Here is a 19,584-nt window from a genome sequence, read left to right as displayed (position 1 = left end):
TTGGAGACCACAAGGGGGCAACATAACATTTACTGATGCAAGTTGCAGCATGAACAAGGCATCACACACACACATTAAGAATTAATGGCAGCCCAAAGTTATGAAGGTTTTGTACTCAAGAATTAAAGTAACGTTGATGAATTTGCAGTTTAGTGCATGAAAATAAAACGAGCCATGTCATCCACCAGATGCGTCTGGTGTGCGACCCCCTTTCATTTACCCTGCTGCTTTACACATATTACCAAAGTTGGGTTGAGAAATATTTTTGAAAGACAAAGACTACTGTGCAGCAAGCAGCCCTATTTATATCTGAAAAAATCCTGATACAAATCGATAATCATAGGGAAAAACTTTTATTTTAGATTTATGAAAACAGCATCGATCCCAAGCATAGCATTAATGTAAAATAAATGACATTTACATAATTACAGAAATTCTGGTAAGAGAAGGCTATCAAGTTCTGACACTAGACAGCATGATAATTCTTCCAACTGTTCCTGTATAAAGCAGCAGATACTACAAAAGCTCTTTAAGTTAAATGTGGCATTAAGGAATCAAATGCAAAGCAGACATTTCCATATGCATCACAAAGAGTACAAAGAGAGTAGAGACTCTATCCAGCACTTGAATTCACCACCCAGGTACTGACCAGTCACCAGCAACACCCAGCTATTAAACCACACAGAAGCATTCCAGCATAAACACTCATTTAAACATACGTCAGCTCAGTCATTGTGTTTTTCTTCCACTGAAACAATTAACTCAAAGTCCAGGCAATACTACAAACATTTTCATTTTACTATTTGATCATAGTTCAAATCATTTATTTACAGTAGATACTACAGGCACGTACTTTCATTACAGGTTAAACTTGGCTTGGTCAGAACTGTGAGTCATACTATAACAATTGCTGATAGGATATGGCTCAATGCAAAACCTAACAAACCCACCCAATACATTTCAAAGTGCAGCTATGGCGCTGATGGAGCCATATTATTCTCAGCTGGATGAGTTGGCTTGAACTTGAGAACAAATGTTGCCCTGGTCACAAATAGAAACAGAACAAAGTCCTAAACAGATCAGGCAGCAAGCCTATAATAAATATTAAGCCATAAAACTTAATAAATGCCATCACTGTTAAAATAATCATAGCAAATTACAATCCCACTAGCTATAGTAGCTACATATCATAATAAATGCATTAAATTGCACAGATATGACCAGGATGAATAACAGGATGAATAACAGTAATACAAGGTGTATTACTGTGCATTTAAATTCATTTTATATGAATCCGCTAGTATCTGAAAACAACATTGAAGATGGGGGGAGGGGGGCATTATATTAAGTACTTCTCACAGTTCAGTGGTCATCAATCACAAATGATGTAACCTACTTAATAATTATTTATTCACTTGGGTGAACACTCGCATAAGACCAACTTAGACTACTAACATCTGCTGGTGCAAGCTCAAATACCCCGGTACCATGACACTCATTTCTAGACAACACAACAAACTAAGAGCAACAGTCCACAATGACCACCATCAGCTAGACACCCACTGCACACAATTAATGCTGCCAGGCATTAAAAGCTCCCACATTTGTTGTCTTCTGCAACATAAAAGCCGAACTAAAATAAGCCAGCTCTGACCAGCCTCAGCCCCCAGTATCAAACGCAGCTCTGAATGCATGATCAGTGCAGTCTTAAACTTTGTCATTGTCATGAGTGTATATCTATATTGTATGATTCAGAATTTCATATTTTCATTCTTCATTATATGCTTTTATAGGCATAATTTCACATTTAAAACATTCACTATGTAACATTATTTCTACAGTTGTGATCTATGTGTAAATGCGTCTATGTTGCAGCATTAAACAGCAGAATAAATGCAGCTTTATGATGCACTGTAAATGCCGCTTCAGAGCAGCTTCAGTGCTGATGAGTGGAAAGACAACTAAAGGTATTTTACAGTCTTGAACAAACTTTTATAGTTAAAGAAATTCTAAGTGCATTGTATAGATACAAAAGTAGAAGTAGATAAAGCTTTTTAATAAAGTCTATATATAAAGGACATTGAATAAGCCATTGTTAGTTCATTTATAAAGATATTTGCAAAGCTTTCACATATTACAGTTTATTGTTCTACATCTTACAATTTTAAAGAGTCTAATGCATTATTACACATGATGTAACCATTAAATATGTTATTGATCATGTATTTTAATTCTACTCTATTGGTATACATTACTAAACACAGGCATGTGTTTTAATCTATTTTAACTGTGGTTAAAATGACAAATGGCAACATACAACAAGGTGTATTTTAAGGCAGTGGTTCTCAATGGCCTTAAGATGACTTAAAATTAAAATAAGAAATATTAAAATAATCCAATTTAATTAAAATGCTAAAAATACTTTAAGATTTATGCCTACAAATTATAAACAGACTCTTTCTGAAACTTCTAGAATAAAAAAATGTTTTGTCTTTATATTGTAGGAATGCATTATAATGGATAAAGAACGCCTTTATTATGCACTATATATATACAGTAATCATAGATTTCAGTAAAATATGACCAACTTTTAACCCTCCTGATTGTTCCTATAAAAGCTATTTGAAAAGCCAAAAAACTGAGCTAGACACTCACTTTAAAAGTGCATACAAATTATTATTACAGTCTGACAGTTATTCAAATGGCATGTTTGCAATCCATGCTGGTATGCATGTTGTCACAATGTGAGGATGGGCCATGTAGTGTTGATATGATCAACTTTGTGACTCATTCCAAAGATTTGTACATTTATAATTAATCCAAGCAGAATGCTGAGTCCTCTCTCCACATTTATAGCTAAATTCCAATGTAATACTTATCTGAACTTTATGGTTCAAACTGTGTAACTCACAAAACAACGATTTCCTTTAGCCATTTGATACCAACAAGGATGTGAAAGAGATTTTAATACTGGCAGAAAATATCCATATAATTGTATGCATATTTTTAAATATCTAACTGGGTATGCCATCAAGCCAAGTATGCAAAACCGGTTTCTGTCTGAGCATTTAGATACCTGAATAAGATACTCAATGATCATTGGAAGACATATTGCTCCTAAGACTAGAGGGAAATATTAAGATTAAAGAGTCAAAAGGCAAGGTACAGTACCTTCCTCCAGCGTATACCCCTCCCCATCTTCATCAGCTGCATTGTTTGAGCTAAAGTAAGATAAGGAAGATATTTCCAGAATCTCTGAAGAGGAGTCAAACTCAAAGTACTCCTCGGTAGAGAGATCAAGGGGCAATGCCATGCTGACGCTGGGCTAGTGACGCCCAGGCAGGCTCAGCCGTCTCTGGTTCAGAGCCATGTGTGAAACGCTGATGTTGGGCTGGACTTTTAACACCATCTCAAAGATCAGATACTGACAGTGTCTGTCTGACACACACCTACCTGAATACTTGAATACTGAGACTCAGTGATCGGACACTACTATTTAGAAACAGCAGAGGAGGAGTCTTAACATAAGAAAATAATAATATTACTATATTTTTGTAGATAAAAATGAACATGAATTCATGAGATTAAAAAGCTCATGAGCTAAGATACATACACTGATTATATAAGGTATTTGTTTGGCTTTTTTCCACTTTAAAATAAAATATGACGCCCCTTTTACAGAACACAGAATGGTACTTTCCACTGACGCACCATGGAAACCTATCAAGGCGTGACAGAGTTGTGTTTGACAACACCTGTTGAATGGGTGGGGTCTCTCTCTGTTCCATTATGAATAGATTTCCCATATCAATACACAAGGCAAACATTACAGGACTTTTGTCACAGCAGGGACATTATAATGAAGAGATACACGCAGAATTACAAAAGTCAGAAGACAATGAACTATCTATAGCCTGTTACTAAAAATATCATAGACATACAGTACTGTGCAAACGTTTTAGGCACTGGTGTAAAATGTTGCATAGTGAGGATGTCTTCAAAAATAAATAGTTTTCATTATCAATTAACGTCATGCAAAGTCCAGTAAACATACAAAAGCTAAATCAATATTTGGTGTGGCCTTCTTTGCATTCAAAACAGCAGCAGTTCTCCTAGGTACACCTGAACACAGTTTTTCTTGGTTGTTGGCAGATAGGATGTTCCATGCTTCTTGGAGAATTAACCACAGTTCTTCTATCTATGTAGGCTGTCTCAATTGCTTCTGTCTCTTTATGTAATCTCAGACTGACTCGATGTTCAGTGGGGGGCTCTGTGGAGGCCATGCTATCTGTTGCAGGGCTACATGTTCTTCTAATCTAATCTATTTGCAAAAGAATGTTTGGGAGTTTCAAATGTCTTTTTCTATTGACACACTAAAGCTGAAGATATAAATAACCATCTTAAGACATATGTGTTTATGAAACCTCTTATGTGCCTAAGAATTTTGCACAGTAGTGTATTTAAATATTTGTATATAAAGTATAATTAATTTAGGTAATTCTATATACCAATTGTACCGGTAGTTGAAATAAAGTAAAATTACTATTAATTATTGGGTGAATTTCACAAAACCAGCCAAGAACATTTCTGATCATATTTAACCACAAATACAAAAAAAAAAAAATATGTATATATGTATTTTAATATTATTATATAGTATTTAAACTAACTAATATAAAATGTGACTGTAACTTCAAATAAAAACATATTTTGCATGAAGAAAATAAAGGCCTTTTTTGTACTATTAAGTATTTTAAATTGTGACATTATTTTCATGACAGATATGTACAATTATACATTTTTTCCCAATTTTATTTAAATCGTTAAGTATTTATCCAGCATATACTATTTATATCATGTTCTGACATAATTTGATTTATGGAAATATAATTTTTTATTTGTTTTTCTTTTGAATTTGGAATGAAATGCATTTATTTATATTAATCAAGTATGTCTCACAAAACTAAGAGCTAAACAAAATTCTTAGGAATATCCTAAAGAAGTTAATAAATAATGTGTGATATTGGGATAGACTTTAACCTTTCAACCTTAAAAACCTGGTTTAAGATCATAATATAAAGACAAGAGATATTTGATAACAAAACCCTGACTTGCGCAACTCTGCCTGGTCAAACAATGTACACGAACAGAACAACACGTCTGGGTTTGTTGTGCTATCGCTCAGTTTTCTTTGTCCCGCTGACGGAATACAAGTTGCTTATAAATGGAATGCAATTTTAATTGTTGTGCAGTAGAACTTACTGATCATGTGGTTTGTTGAGCACCTTCATTCCTATGGAAACACAATAACAAAGGGCTGCACAATGGCCATGGCCGTGAAATGGGCGGTTTTCTCCTGCGTGTGAACTTAACCATCTTTGCACTTTAGCTCCATTGAAAGGGAAAAGAGGAAAAGCAAGAAGAGAAAGGCTGAAAAAAGAAAAGCAAGAATAAAAGAACAGGACAGGAGGAAGAAGGGGAAGGGGGTTAGAGGATGGCTGGGAAAAGTTGGTGAGGGGAGGAGAAATCGAGAATGGGGGTGGGGAAATGCAAAAGAGATTGCTTGGCAATGAAAGCCAATGAAAGATATTTGTGTGGATGTAGGGGAGAGCAGGGCACAAACTCGATTTTGTGTAAATGCACTTGGGGTTCAAAGTATTTCTCTTTTTTATATTATTTTGACACATGTCTGGTACAATTAGGTGATCTGGTTTCATGAATACAGTGTATACGTATTCCATTAGTTACAAGTGAAATGTTACAATGTGCGTGGGACATTGTAACAGGTGGGGGCACATTGAGGGGCAACATATGACAGCTTAAATTCCCACTTTAACAATTGTATCTGATCTTATTTAATGTATAGAAAATAAACTAAAATATGTCAATTATTAACACTACCATATTAAATATGGCTTAATTTAGACACTTTACAATGAACACACAACAAAGCCAGAGAATAGGACAAAATTAAGCAAGCAAATAGATTAAGACACAACAAGCATTACAAACACACATAAAGGGGAATTATGTGAATGACATAGCTGACTGCATGGAACTGCATATAGTCTATAGTACTAACTGTGGCACATTGTAATGCAATTTTTCAACATTATCCGCCTGTGCAACTGAGATTTAAACCTAGCTAGTCACTTCTGTTGGCTAGCTTAGCATTAAACGACTATGCAAGATGCTAGCTAACAGATTGGAGATTAAAATGATTCCAAGTTTTCTTGAAAATTAACTTTCATGTGAAATAATACCTCTGCTACTTAAAAATGAAAATTTGGTGATTTCTTCCAAGGCTTTTTTAATTTTGGCACAATGTTTTCTCTACACAGTTCTAATATGGCAATGGTTAAACAAATGAAGTTGCGTCATACCAGTTTGTAGAAACTCTTAAAACATGTGTTTTACAACTAGCCCTGCATTAGTTTGTGCCCCGCTCTCCCCTACTTAACTATAGTTTAGAGACAAGATTGGCTCCAAAAGTGAGCTAAATCTGACAAAACCTCCCATTTAGATAAGTAAATTATGTGTGTCTATATACATTGGCAGCAAAAAAGTTTGAAATAATGTACAGATTTTGCAGTTTTGGAAGTAAATTGGTACTTTAATTCACCAAAGTGGCATTTAACTGATCAAGTATAGTCAGGACATTACTGATGTAAAAAAACAGCACCATCGCTATTTGAAAAAAGGAATTTTTTATCAAATCTAGAAAGAACCCATTTCCAGCAGCAATCACTCCAACACCTTATTCTTGAGTAATCATGCTAAATTACTAATTTGCTACTAGAAAATCACTTGCCATTATATCAAACACAGTTGAAAGCTATTTGGTTCATTGAATGAAGCTTAACATTGTCTTTGTGTTTGTTTTTGAGTTGCCATAGTATGCAATAGACTGGCATGTCTTAAGGTCAATATTAGGTTGAAAATGACCAAATAAAAAAAGAAACCGCTCTCTCTAGAAACTCATCAGTCAATCATTGTTTTGAGGAATGAAGGCTATACAATGCTTGAAATTGCCAAAACAATTGAAGATTTCATACAAAGGTGTACACATATAGTGGAAGTATATGAAGTATAGACTTCAAAGTCAAAGGACAACTGGCTCTAACAAGGACAGAAAGAGATGAGGAATGCCATATGTACAAAGAAACAAGAGGATAAGTACATCAGTGTCTCTAGTTTGAGAAATAGGTGCCTCACATGTCCTCAGCTGAACGCTTCATTGAATTCTACCTGCTCAACACCAGTTTCATGTACAACAGTAAAGAGAAGTGCAGGCCTTATGAGAGGAATTGAAAAGGAAAAAGCCACTTTTGAAACAGAAACACAAATAGAAAAGTTTAGAGTGGGCAAAGAAACACAGACATTGGACAACAGATAATTGGAAAAGAGTGTTATGGATCTTAACCCCACTGAGCTTTTGTGGGATCAGTTAGACTGTAAGGTGCGTGAGAAGTGCCTGACAAGACAGCCACATCTATGACAAGTGCTACAGGAAGTGTGGGGTGAAATGTCACCTGAGTATCTAGACAAACTGACAGCTAGAATGCCAAAAATTTGCAAAGCAGTCATTGCTGCATGTGGAGGATTTTTTGATGAAAACTCTTTGAAGAAGTTCAGATTTTTTTTTAAAAATTGTAATAGTAATTTTTCATGTTATTAATGTCCTGACTATATATTGTGATCAGTTGAATGCCACTTTGGTGAAGTACCAATTTCTTTCCATAAGAGCAAAATCTGTGCATTATTCCGAACTTTTGGCCGCCAGTGTATGAGCTGAATACTGCTCCCCCCTCTGAATCAATATTCTGTGCAGCAGAGACACAGAGAATCTGACCCAAATCACAACACAGAATGTGGGTTATTAAAAAATAGACTACAATCCTAATGACAGAGCCTGTAAAGCACATTTTGTTCATTCCAGCACACACATGTCACATTACTACATACACTCAGAGCTTGTATTCTGCAGTAATGATGAGTAAATGATAGTTTGGTTCAGCTTTAGGAATGATGTGATGCCGAGATGTTAAGATGAAGTTTGTTTGGTACAACAACACGTCAGTCATCTGGGGTAAATGCACACAGTAGAACCAGCTCTATCAATTCATATGGCCAATGAGCCTTTACATACTGTACGTACAATATTTGCATGTCTGTCTCCAATTTAATACTCTTTCACACTGCAGTGCCAGCCTGAGGTGCTTCAGTATTGATCATCAGATTGACGGCCTTACAACAGTCAGTGTGTTCAAAAACACATATACTTCCATGTAGCACCTCTGCTTATCAATGTTTAAAGTTGTGCTAAAAATAATCCACCTCTTAATGCTCCATCTTTTTCTTGGATTATAAATGCCTATCCATGTTATGTAGGAAATTGATTACATGATAAAATGCTAAATTATAGTTTATAATGTACAAAAATACTTAAACACAGAATGCCATGATTGACCAATCAGTATCAAGTATTCCAGAGAGCTGTGTAAGAAATACATAACATATGGCAACTATTAAATAACTTGACACTTGAACTTGCATAACATGCAGGCATCAAAGCGCTGCAGTTTAGTGTACAGGGCTTTATAACCAGACCAATTGAAATGTGCAGTAGTTTTAGAAAGGTTCAAAGCAGTGATCAGCCATCAATGCCCAATAAAACATCCAACAGGCAAAGATCAGAGTGCAGAACTGTGATTTAGCCTGCTGCTTGTGAAACATCCTGGGTGCATAACTCCATAAAGTCAACACATGAGCATGCATCTCATTAATACGGCTGATCTCAGGGATTGAGAAAGTTAATACACCGATTTATTAAGTAGAGCATGACTAAACAATGTACTCAGGTCAGATTCAATAATTTCACTGCTGTTCTGTAAGAAAGTGCAATTATAGTGCATTATATTAAAAGCTGGTCTCAAACAAATAGCAGTCACTTGAGATTTGATGTTTATGGATATTCTGAAATAAATTACTAGGATATGAAAGTGATTCAAAACTGACACAGACAGTCACTCTTTCATTACAAAAAAGTAATAAGCAGAGGTCTCATTTGTAATTCAAAATGGCTCTCTTCTACTATTCCAGGCTATTAGAGGAGTGACTGAATTCCTAGTTATTGGGCTGTATGGTCATATACATTCTTATCAGTAACACTTTGTAATCACTTTCATTAACCTTTTCCACTCTGGTGCATTTTTCACACTCAAATTTAAAAGCTCATCATTCACACAAACCAATGGCCAAAACTTGGTCAATTTCTTTTCAAACCCCCCCCCCCAATAAAATAAAAGAGACTCCAATTATTCATAAATAATATTGTATATGTTTTATGTATATATATATTATGATGAATAGACAAAAAAAAAAAAAAAAAACATTATTTGTTGTTGTCCTAACTTAGTAAGCATGCAATTCTTGCAAGTCACCTCAGCTCCCTCTAAAAGTCTTATTATATTCCACTAGATGGCAGCAAGTACTAGAAATCACCTCTAAAATTTCCTTTATCACCTTCCATCACAAAATGACAATCTGTAATGTAGGTGGCGCTAAAATGCATTTTAGCCCTCACAGATGTGCTCGTCCATAGACATTCAGTCTACATTTCCGCTCATGGACCACCCCAGGGCTGTGAGAAAGAATCGGGCCAGTGCTGCATTTATAACATTCGTGCAAGCAAACAAGTGAGAGAGCACAAAAATTACACAGAGCGAACAAAGTCTTCTAACCGAGGAGCGAGGGCGAGTATATTTATCTCGCAAAGATGCGCAAATGCATAATATACTGGACGCACCAAGGTACAGTCATGCAGACACAGAGCGCACTTTCCTAGCACTGTCCTCACTCTTTTCCGAGTGTCTTAGCAGCAGCTATTACAATGTGTAGAAAATAGCAGGAAAAAACCCCACTTAATGAATTTCATAGTGGGATTTAACATCTTGTGCAACATTTTAAGTATCCCCACACATTCAATGTTCACAGTGAGCGAAATCCCTACATTTTTGTTTTTACATGTTAGTGAAAATAAGTAATCACACATACAACACAAGAAATCAACAGTTTCATAGGACTGAAAATCCATGTCTCTCCATGCATATGTCTCATCATCTCTCTCCGTGCAGCGTAGACTGTTTAACATGCATGTGCTCTCGTAAAGGGACGGAGTGCTAGTTTTATTCCCATTGTAAAAAAACAATTTTTTAGAGATGAAGCACCAAATGAGACGTAATAAACTTCGTAAACCATAGTTATACACGTGTCTGGAAATTACGAGCTGCTCAATATCCAAAATGTAAGTATACATTTAATTAGGTAATGTTTCAAAATGTAAACATTAATTTGACATAATGGCATTTGATATGAAACGAAACAAGATCACACAGCTATTAGGCTATTATTATCAGAGCTGTTCAGCTGCAAGGGTGAAGATGAATATTTGTTACATGTCTCATTTCTGGACCATACAGGCATTTTTGTTTTTGTTCTTGTTCTTTGTATATCAGTCAGTGTTGGTCTTGTTTGGGTTGTCTGATTTCATGTTATATACACATTGTTAATTCACAGATAAGGTCTAATATCTACCTACTGTATATTACACATCACAACAAATTTAGTAGCACGTCTGTTCTCTCTGCCAATAATCAAATCTTTAACTCAGTGATCCTTCTTGTGAAAACACTACACATGGGCAAAAGCTGCATGACAGCATGACTAAACTAGTGACCAAAAACCGATCATCTCCTCCACAGAACTCTTGGCTTAAAAACACTGGAGGTTAATATGATGTATTTCTAAATTTATATCTTTAAAGCGCATATATGGGATTACGTAAAGCATAAATCATATCTCAAATTATAAATGTGATTCCATTTTGGGGGGGCATTGTATTTGTAATTTTTTTCTCCCCAATTTGGAATGCCCAATTCCCAATGCGCTGTGCATAGACGAATCTCAGTTGCCTCCACGTCTGAGACTGTGGATCTTATCACATGGCTTGTTGAGTGCGTTACATTGGAGACGTTGCACATGTGGAGGCTCACGCTATTCTCCACGGCATCCACACACAACTCACCACACACCCCACCGAATGGGAGAACCACCTTATAGCGACCACAAGGAGGTTACTCCATGTGACTCTCCCCTCCCTAGCAACCGGGTGGTAGTCAGTGTCTTTACTCACTGAGCTACCCAGGCCCCTGGGGGACATTGAATTAAAAACATAAGATATGTTAAATTATTTATCTTCGGACATATTTTTAGCCATGATGGTAAACAGCTATTTGCCATTTTTGTGTTGGGGCCAGTGAAAATTTTGGCAGGGCCAGTAAAAATCTAAAGCACCTAAGTTCACCATTCACTTTTATTGCATCTTTTTATCTTCCATACAATGCAAACGAATGGTGACTGAGGCAAACATTCTGGCTAACATATCCTCTTTTGTTCCATGGAAGAATGTCATATGGATTTTGAACAATGAGTGTTGTTCATTTGAAGAACAGAATTAATTTTTTTGGTGAACTATGCCTTTTATGTAAGTTATTCTAAAGTATTAGCATCTGATGTAAGGTAAAATGGTGCTCAGTCTGATGCAACACAGTGGCTGAGAGGCCAGCTAATCTTAGTCATTCCTCCAAAGATGACACAGTCTCCTAACCGCTGTCATACATTGTTTTAATCCAAATCAGTTCTTAACATCTTACTTCAACATTCTTTTTGCAATCTCACCCTGACAGCCTTTTACTACCCAACTCTCTGAAAGTGTTTAATTCTCATGGGAAATCTTTTCTCTACTCCGCCCCACTCTCTCCCCTTCTACTGGCAACCAACATGGTTTTCGGTCTTACCGTCAGCACACTCTTCATAGTACCAGTCCAGCTCGTAGTAATCTGCCTCCACAAACCTCTGCATGCTCAGTCTCCTTCAGTTGTGAACTGCAGCCTCTTCAGTCTGGCGTCTAAGGTCACAAACACATATCTAACCCCACAGCCGCCCATTCTCCCAGCCGCTCTAAAGCCTGATCTACTGATCTGTCACTAAATCCATCCACGGGGCAGTATCCCATTCACACAAGGTCAGAGAATAAGAGAGAGAGATGCAGTGTCCATAAAAGCCAGCAGTGATGTGCAGAAAGGTTGCTGAAACTGTTCTGCTAGAGTCAAGGTTGAATCGCACTCCAGGGGGCGAAGCCTTCACCACAAGCCAGCCAATCAGAGTGCACTTCCTTAGTGATGCTCAAAGCATTCGTCACAGCCCGCCCCGGTCTCCTCATCGCCCTGTTTCCATGGCGCCTCCCTCTAGAGGGGTTTCCATAGCAACTTGCTCTGACTCCACACTGTGCTGGTGTCTGCATGTTTCTGCACGTGCTTGGTTGCTTAACGTTCCCTCTATTTGTCTCTCCTACACTATTCCATTGTTGTTTTCCACCACATGTATAGCAGTTTTTGTTTAGCAGTGGTTCGTGGAATCATTATTCGTTGTATAAGTGGAAGGTAACAGTGATGTCCGGTGTTCTGGTGCTATCTGGCTGCCAAAAGCAGCAGCTGACTCTTTGCAGTGCATTGTGCAAAGCACAGCTACAGAAATAGGGAGACACACTTATCTGCAATCACGACTGTAAATCAGAGATGACCTTCTTAATGAACTGTATTTTCGTCAATCACTCACCCACTCTCTGCAAAAGTATTCTTGTTACTATATCCAAAAAAAAAAACCAACTAATCATTCCAGACACACTATATAATATAACTGAATTTGTAAATCCACTCTCCTGAACACCACAAATATCTTATAGAATTGTACAATAAACCATCCAATCGAAAGCTCAGCCGTGACATCATTTTCATATGCCAGGTCTGGCTAATGGAGATGACTTTTTATTTGCAACCTCAACGTCTTGCTAGCAGTGGGCTCATACTGATGACATCATGCTGGTTGGTTGGGTAATGGGTATGGAGTTGTGTGATATGAGGAATGATCAGATGAAACGAATGGGAAACAATTATGCCTACAATACCTGATATCCTCCTGGACAATACAGAATGACTCATCTTAAATTTAGGCTGAATAAATAAATATAACATTTAATAAAAGCTTCCTAAACATTGAGCACACAATATAGTTATAAATAAATCAAAACATAATATTAGAGAGTAATATTAGATCATAAAAAGGCAAAGCACTGCATTAAGAGAAATCTGGTTAAAAATATATATTTATGTTGATTGGATTGTTCGACTCTAAAATCTGACTGGAAGACACACGTTTAAAACTGTTGTACAATGACTACAAACAGACACCTATGACCGCACATTCTATATTAATGCTTCACTATATTGCTTGACAACCGCAAAACAGCCTATAGTTAGTATATTGACTATTTATTTATATATATATATATATTTTTTTACCAGATTTCTCTTAATTCATGCGATATCGGGTATATATACTCTGTATAGTAAGCAGGGTTTTTCCTGCATAGAGAATTACTAGGTGGCCACCTCCATCACATTTCATGCTGCCTCCGGCTGTCTACAAAATCTGGCGGGTGTCTTCATGGAAAACACTAACAAGCATTGCACTCGGTGGATTGACATTGGTAACTGCAAATCTCTGCAATAATAATAAACAAAATTCCATTGTCGAATAGTCGCTTGATGTCATTTAACGTAACATGAGATCATATAAAACTATAATGATGACACGCGAGACAAGAGGAGCGCTGCAGCTCGAGTGTCTGATAGAAACATAGATCACAGCTTGGCGATATATCTTTATTTCATCCTTAATTAAAGTTCATATAATATGGTAGCGTGCCATGTAAATAAGCACAAACTCCAAAACTGTCATTCTCTGTGCGGTCAGCCGGTCATATATATATTGGTTTTGGATAGACTAGATTGACAAATGCTTATCAATAAAACTCTTATGGCTAAAAATATTTACAGTGTTCAGTGACTAAAATGTCAATATGACTAAATGTTATTAAAATATGACTAAAATGTCAACAGTTTTCATTGACTAAAACTACATTAAAATGCCCAGACTTTGTCAACTAAAACTTGACTAAAAATAAAAAAAGGATACGGTTGACTAAATATGATAAAAACTAAATTAAAAAACAGATGACAAAATTAACACTATTATTCAGTTGCCAGGTCTTCATCTGTTGAATGAAGCAAATATTTTTAATGTGGTCAAATGTTGTTGACCTCAATGTTTAATCTTAAATTGAAGGACAAGTCATGGCAATGGGACTGATAGAGCATGATCTCACAGACCAATCAGCTGCTCATTCAAGACATTGTTTCTCTGAGTAAAATGTGAATGATGGAAAAATGTAATACCATACAATTCAAAGCTATTTAGAGTAGTCATTTTTTTCCAATGTTACAATACTTTCTCCTATCCCAGCATAACATGCAAAGATAGCTATAGGTAAGACATTTGTTAGTTGATTTTCCTGAAAAGTGTAAACACTGCGACTCTGTGGCACAATCAAAACATTGCTAATGTTGCTATGACTAACCCGACATAGCAACATTGTCTCAACAATTAGTGCATGTTTGGGGCAGGACTATCTGTATTTGACCAATGGAAGACTAGCGGAAGCGTTTAGGAAACCTATTCAATTTTTTGTGGTTCAGTTAGTGCTGCTAGTGGCACAAAATTACACACTTCACCTTATAACAGTTTCATATTTACTCTAAGAAAGCAAAAACTTACTGAAGCTAATCGTAATGAAAATGCCCAAACAATTTAAGCTCACACTGGTAATGTTTCTGTTAAAGCATGTATCAATGGTGTTTATGTGAGTGTCAGAGCACGTGCAACATATTGTTGTTACAGTTTTGAAGAAAACAGGGTCAAGGGACAAGAGAGAGAGAAAGATAGAGTACCAGTTAAGACTACAAGGACAAAAAAGTGGACAAAAAGAGAAACACAGGCAAACAAGAGTGTGTGTGTGTGTGTGCTTACGGAAGTATTTGAGGGTCTCCTCGATCTGTTCAGTGGTCAGGTCGAGGGTGAAGTCAGGTGAGATGAGAGGCGTGTGGAGCCAGTCGTCGTGGTCATAGCCGTATATAGTGTCTGCTCTCAGCTTATAGTGAGGCAACTGCTCCTCAAGCAAACTGATGATTTCCACCTCAGGAAGATCAGCGCTGTTACACACATCTAGCACGAAGAGAGAGAAAAGTAGGAGTGTAAGCCATCATCATGATCAAAATTCACTCTATTTACAGTACATTAAGGGGTGTCCACACTGACAATGATTAAAATTGCTTTAAAAAAAATAAAAATGTCTACAATACAGGGCTACTATATAATTTTAGGGTACTGTGGGGCTAATGGCACCCCAGGGTAAAAGGCACTTTACACTAAACAGCAGCAAAAAGTACCAAAATACTTTCCTAAACAGCTGTTTGTCACTATCGACTATGTGCAATATCTAAAGTTTGATGTTGAGGTAATTTGATCAAAATTTTTTAAATGTTGCAAATTTATATAGCTAATGAGAATCCCTGAAATTATCAGATTTATTTTAAGATAAAAAACTGTTTTGTTCAAGGTGATTAAATATAATGTTATTAAAGAAAACAATTGAGTGAATGACATTATATTCACAGCAAAGTCCTTCAGTAAGGAATGCTATACATTTATAAGCAACATATTCCAATTCTTGTATAATTATAATACATGCTGACCTCATATTAATTGGGAAAACATGAAATATTTATACTTTAAAAAAAAATTATTTGTCACACCGCATGAATACTAAAGTAATGCGTCTCAAAAAGTCTCAAAAAATATAAAAGGTGAATAAAAGGTCAAAAACTAAAGCACATATAATACAGTTTCCTTTACATATTAAAACTAAACCTAAAATCTTAACATTGGAAAAAGAAAAAAAAAGATTGCCATCCATACACAGTAGCTATGAGTCTAGGCTGACCTCTAGTGGCCTGATAAAACACTACATACACGTCTTTACATAAGGATCACTTTGAATAAAAATAAAATAAAAAAAGAGCTTACAAATTTTTTTTAAATAAAAAGCAATAATTTTAATACTGGCTAGAACAACATATCAAATAATATGCGCTACAATGACACACAAGGGTAATGGAAAATACTAAGAGTAAGCAATAACTTTAACATTTGATTTCTTTGATTTCTTATACTAGTTTAACACATAGAGACAACTATTAAGTCATTTAAATGATGAGTTCCTGAAGAACATCAACACTGTGTCTCTGTAGCACTTTCAACATTGCGCTGCTTGTTTGAGTGGCTTAGTATGTCAACTTGTGGCTAAACCAATGGCATAGGTTTGGGGCAGGAATCCCTATAATCCGACCAATGGCAAATGGAAGGGAGTGTTTGGAAATTTATTTTTGCAATAGAGAGCAGCAGTGCTTTCCCACTTTTTCAGCAGTTTTTTCCCCATCCATTTTTTTTTCCATAGGGATTTCATAAAATCCTATGAACCAAAACCAGCCAGTCCCAACGTGAATCACAATATTAAAAACTTCAATTTGAAGCAACAATGTATTTAAAATGTATCAGACACAAAGACTGTATTCTTAAAGATGCACTCAGTAAGTTTTTGTTCATGTCATCTCGGACTTGCTGCTGGATGCAACTATTCAAATAGAATCGTTTTCAGTTTTTTTATGAATCTGAGGTAAATAAGCACAATTTATGAAACCAGTGTTGTCATATTTTACTACTGATTTGAAATATGCTCTGTGATCGTAATCTTGACAAACCATTTTGGAGATTTCGGTCTTGCCTCATTCATGTAGTTAGGAGCTGCACTTTCATGACTGGGGTAAACCTTTTTAATGAGGAAAACAAATCGCAGAGTACACCTTTAACGTATTTAATGAGGGAATCAACAACAATCCCATGAAGCATTGTGAATGATGTAATCGAATAAAACAAAACAATGTAAAAATATAAAACTACTGATTTAAAGTTGTTGATTATAAGTATACAAACAACATATTTGTAATTTTATTGCAAATTTGTTTAGATATATACACATGTATAAGTAGTTTGAGAGTGTAGGGAGACCAACTCGATGGCGTCATTCACAGAGTGTCATGGAAGCGTGCGGTTGCTGCTGCGCTCTTTCTCCACCATTTCTGTGCAACAATGCTCTGATTGGTGGATATTTCTCTTCTGGTTCATAGGGTATTGTAGTACTTCACCAGAAATTCTGCCATTAAAAAATATATATAAATGGTTTTTGTAATAAAGATGAAAACGCAAACTGATAACTTAAACTGAAGCATTTACCATCGATTAACAACCTTGGAGCTCTCGGTAGGTTTGTCTTCAAAGATTTACAAGTTATCGTCAATAATCAATTACCCTATGGAAAAAACACTTTCAGAACCAGACAGTTGTGGTCTATTCAGGGGGGAACAAAACACTTTTTATAAATTGTTATACCAACACAAAGAGGCACCAAATCACTTTCCTGGACTTTTGGTTTCACTACTGTACCACGTTGATGGAATGACCTTCCCACCTCAATCCATGAAGCAGACTCACTCTCTGTCTTCAAAAAACAGCTAAAGACACATCTTTTCTATTAGGGGTGTAAATCGGATCTTTCATCACGATATGATCAATCGATTGATCCATCTATCTATCTTGCACTCTAATCTGTCTCGGTTACTACTTGTGACAGGGCAGGGTCATGATTATACACACCCGGTCCCATATCAGGCTAATTAAGCCTCCGAGAGGGATAAAGGCCGATTTTGGACGGTGGTGCGACGAGAGAGATATCGTTTATGGACACGTCCGTCATGTGTGTGTTTGTCTTTTGTTTAAGTTAATCATTCAAATATTGTTTATATCGTCAGGCCGGTTCTCGCCGCCTACTTTCCATTGAACTGCTTTAGACTACTATTCTGATGTACACTGATGAGATCCACTTTTCATACCACTGTCTCCTTAAGATGAATCGCTTGTGATGTATTATTTGGATAAAAGCGTCTGCCAAATGTAAATATAAATAAAAAAAGACTTTGAGAACACAAGAGTAAGAAAGTAATAGCTAAAGAATTGCAAAGATGACAGCATTTTTATGGACACATCCACAGAAGCCTACCGTATGTATGAGAACTTAAACAAGGCAACATGATCACATGGGAAGTCTGCATGTTGTTTCCGAAAGTTCCAACTCACTGACAAGCGGCATCTCCTATCAGACATTTTTGTATCGATTCAAGCTTTTTTATCTTTCCCTTTGGCGCTACCGGAAGCATGGGAGGCCCATGATCTGATCACAGTTTGAAACCAGGAAGTAGTTGCATTTGCATAATCCATGACGAGCACAATTCAGATGTTGCATTTTTCTCTCCAACATACATTTTTATTGAACTTATGGTTAGGTTTAGGTTTGTGGCTTGGGTTGGGGGTACAGTTTATAAAATATACATTCCTCTTCACTGTATAACATCCTGAGTCGCTTCACAACTCACTTTTTGTGCCCCTCCGTGGAAAGTTCACCTGTAAAATTTAGCTCACACATGCCCATATGCCTAATAACGCTTACCGCTTTGACCACTGGAGGCAGTGTTTTGAATTTCGGACTGAACAGACTCATTTTAGCTAAAGAAATGTCAAACTACCATTTCAGATTTCAAAGTGAGATCATTCTGAACAAGGATAGACCTTCAGTAATGGTTTCACCCCTGTGCTAAAAGCTCTAAAGAAGTTGTTTCACATATCAGACAGTGGCAATAGAGTTAGAATTCAGCCTATTCAGATCTTATCACACCACAGGACACTTACTATATGTTATATACAGCAGAATGACACCTAAACATACAATATCTGCCACTGATGAATAAACATGCTGAAAGTTTTTCACATCTGTACATACACAGTGAAACGTTTTTTTTTAGACTGATGTCGATGTTTAGATTGATTTCCGTCCTACAGAAAATCTCTGTAGTGTATAGATTGTTTTCATATACAGGTAAGAGGTGAAGGTTTTGTTCTGTTAAAAGTTGACCAAAGGCTGGTACATTTGTTTATCTTGAGTCAACAGACAAATAAGAAAAATCTGAGAACAGGTCAGGACCTGTCAGACTCTCTCTTGAAATGAGGGCAACAGTTTAACAGACATTCACACTCTATTTTTAAGCACTAATGTGCGTAGATCACATGCAGAACATCAAACTAACAAACTCACATTCAAAATGAGAATCAAAACGTCCTTGATATTTCGACATATAAGAGGTAACTGTACTATAAAAACATACTGTTAGTTTCCGAACTCAAAAACTTCCTCCCCAGTCTACAAAGACATTGCTCATTTGCATTTACACGTCCCACAACATGTGACATTGTAGTGGTGCTTACGCCAGCTGGTGCTCAGCTCATAAAGAGAGAGAGAGCAGGACAGACAGGCCTAGTGTGGCCTAATTATTCCTGAACACCAAAGGGGATGCATTTGGACTAATTTGAATAATTATTGTAAATAACATTGACATGCATCTCACACCACTATTAAAAGACGCAGTGTCAAGTTACAAATCTGAAAAGCAGACCCCC

The 19,584-nt window shown here is 36.4% G+C and overlaps 1 protein-coding gene across 5 annotated transcripts in view; it reads right to left on the bottom strand.

The window, feature by feature from the left end:
- Positions 1-19,584, bottom strand: part of trak1a (trafficking protein, kinesin binding 1a) — a 54,929-nt gene that overhangs the window by 22,172 nt on the left and 13,173 nt on the right. For 3 of the 5 annotated variants that reach the window (XM_052143333.1, XM_052143330.1, XM_052143334.1), the window contains exon 2: positions 14,989-15,183. Coding sequence is in view for 4 of the 5 variants with exons in the window: in XM_052143330.1 (XP_051999290.1) it covers positions 14,989-15,183 (195 nt within the window). In the remaining variant the exon portion in view is untranslated. Of the gene's footprint in view, positions 1-3,171; positions 3,424-11,858; positions 12,148-14,988; positions 15,184-19,584 lie in introns of those variants that run through there. The other 2 variants (XM_052143332.1, XM_052143331.1) reach the window with 2 other exon arrangements.

Source organism: Xyrauchen texanus, chromosome 15 (assembly GCF_025860055.1).
Source record: "Xyrauchen texanus isolate HMW12.3.18 chromosome 15, RBS_HiC_50CHRs, whole genome shotgun sequence".
Taxonomy (NCBI): domain Eukaryota; kingdom Metazoa; phylum Chordata; class Actinopteri; order Cypriniformes; family Catostomidae; genus Xyrauchen; species Xyrauchen texanus.
The sequence above is the reverse complement of the archived record's forward strand: the minus strand, read 5'-3'. Positions and strand labels throughout refer to the sequence as shown.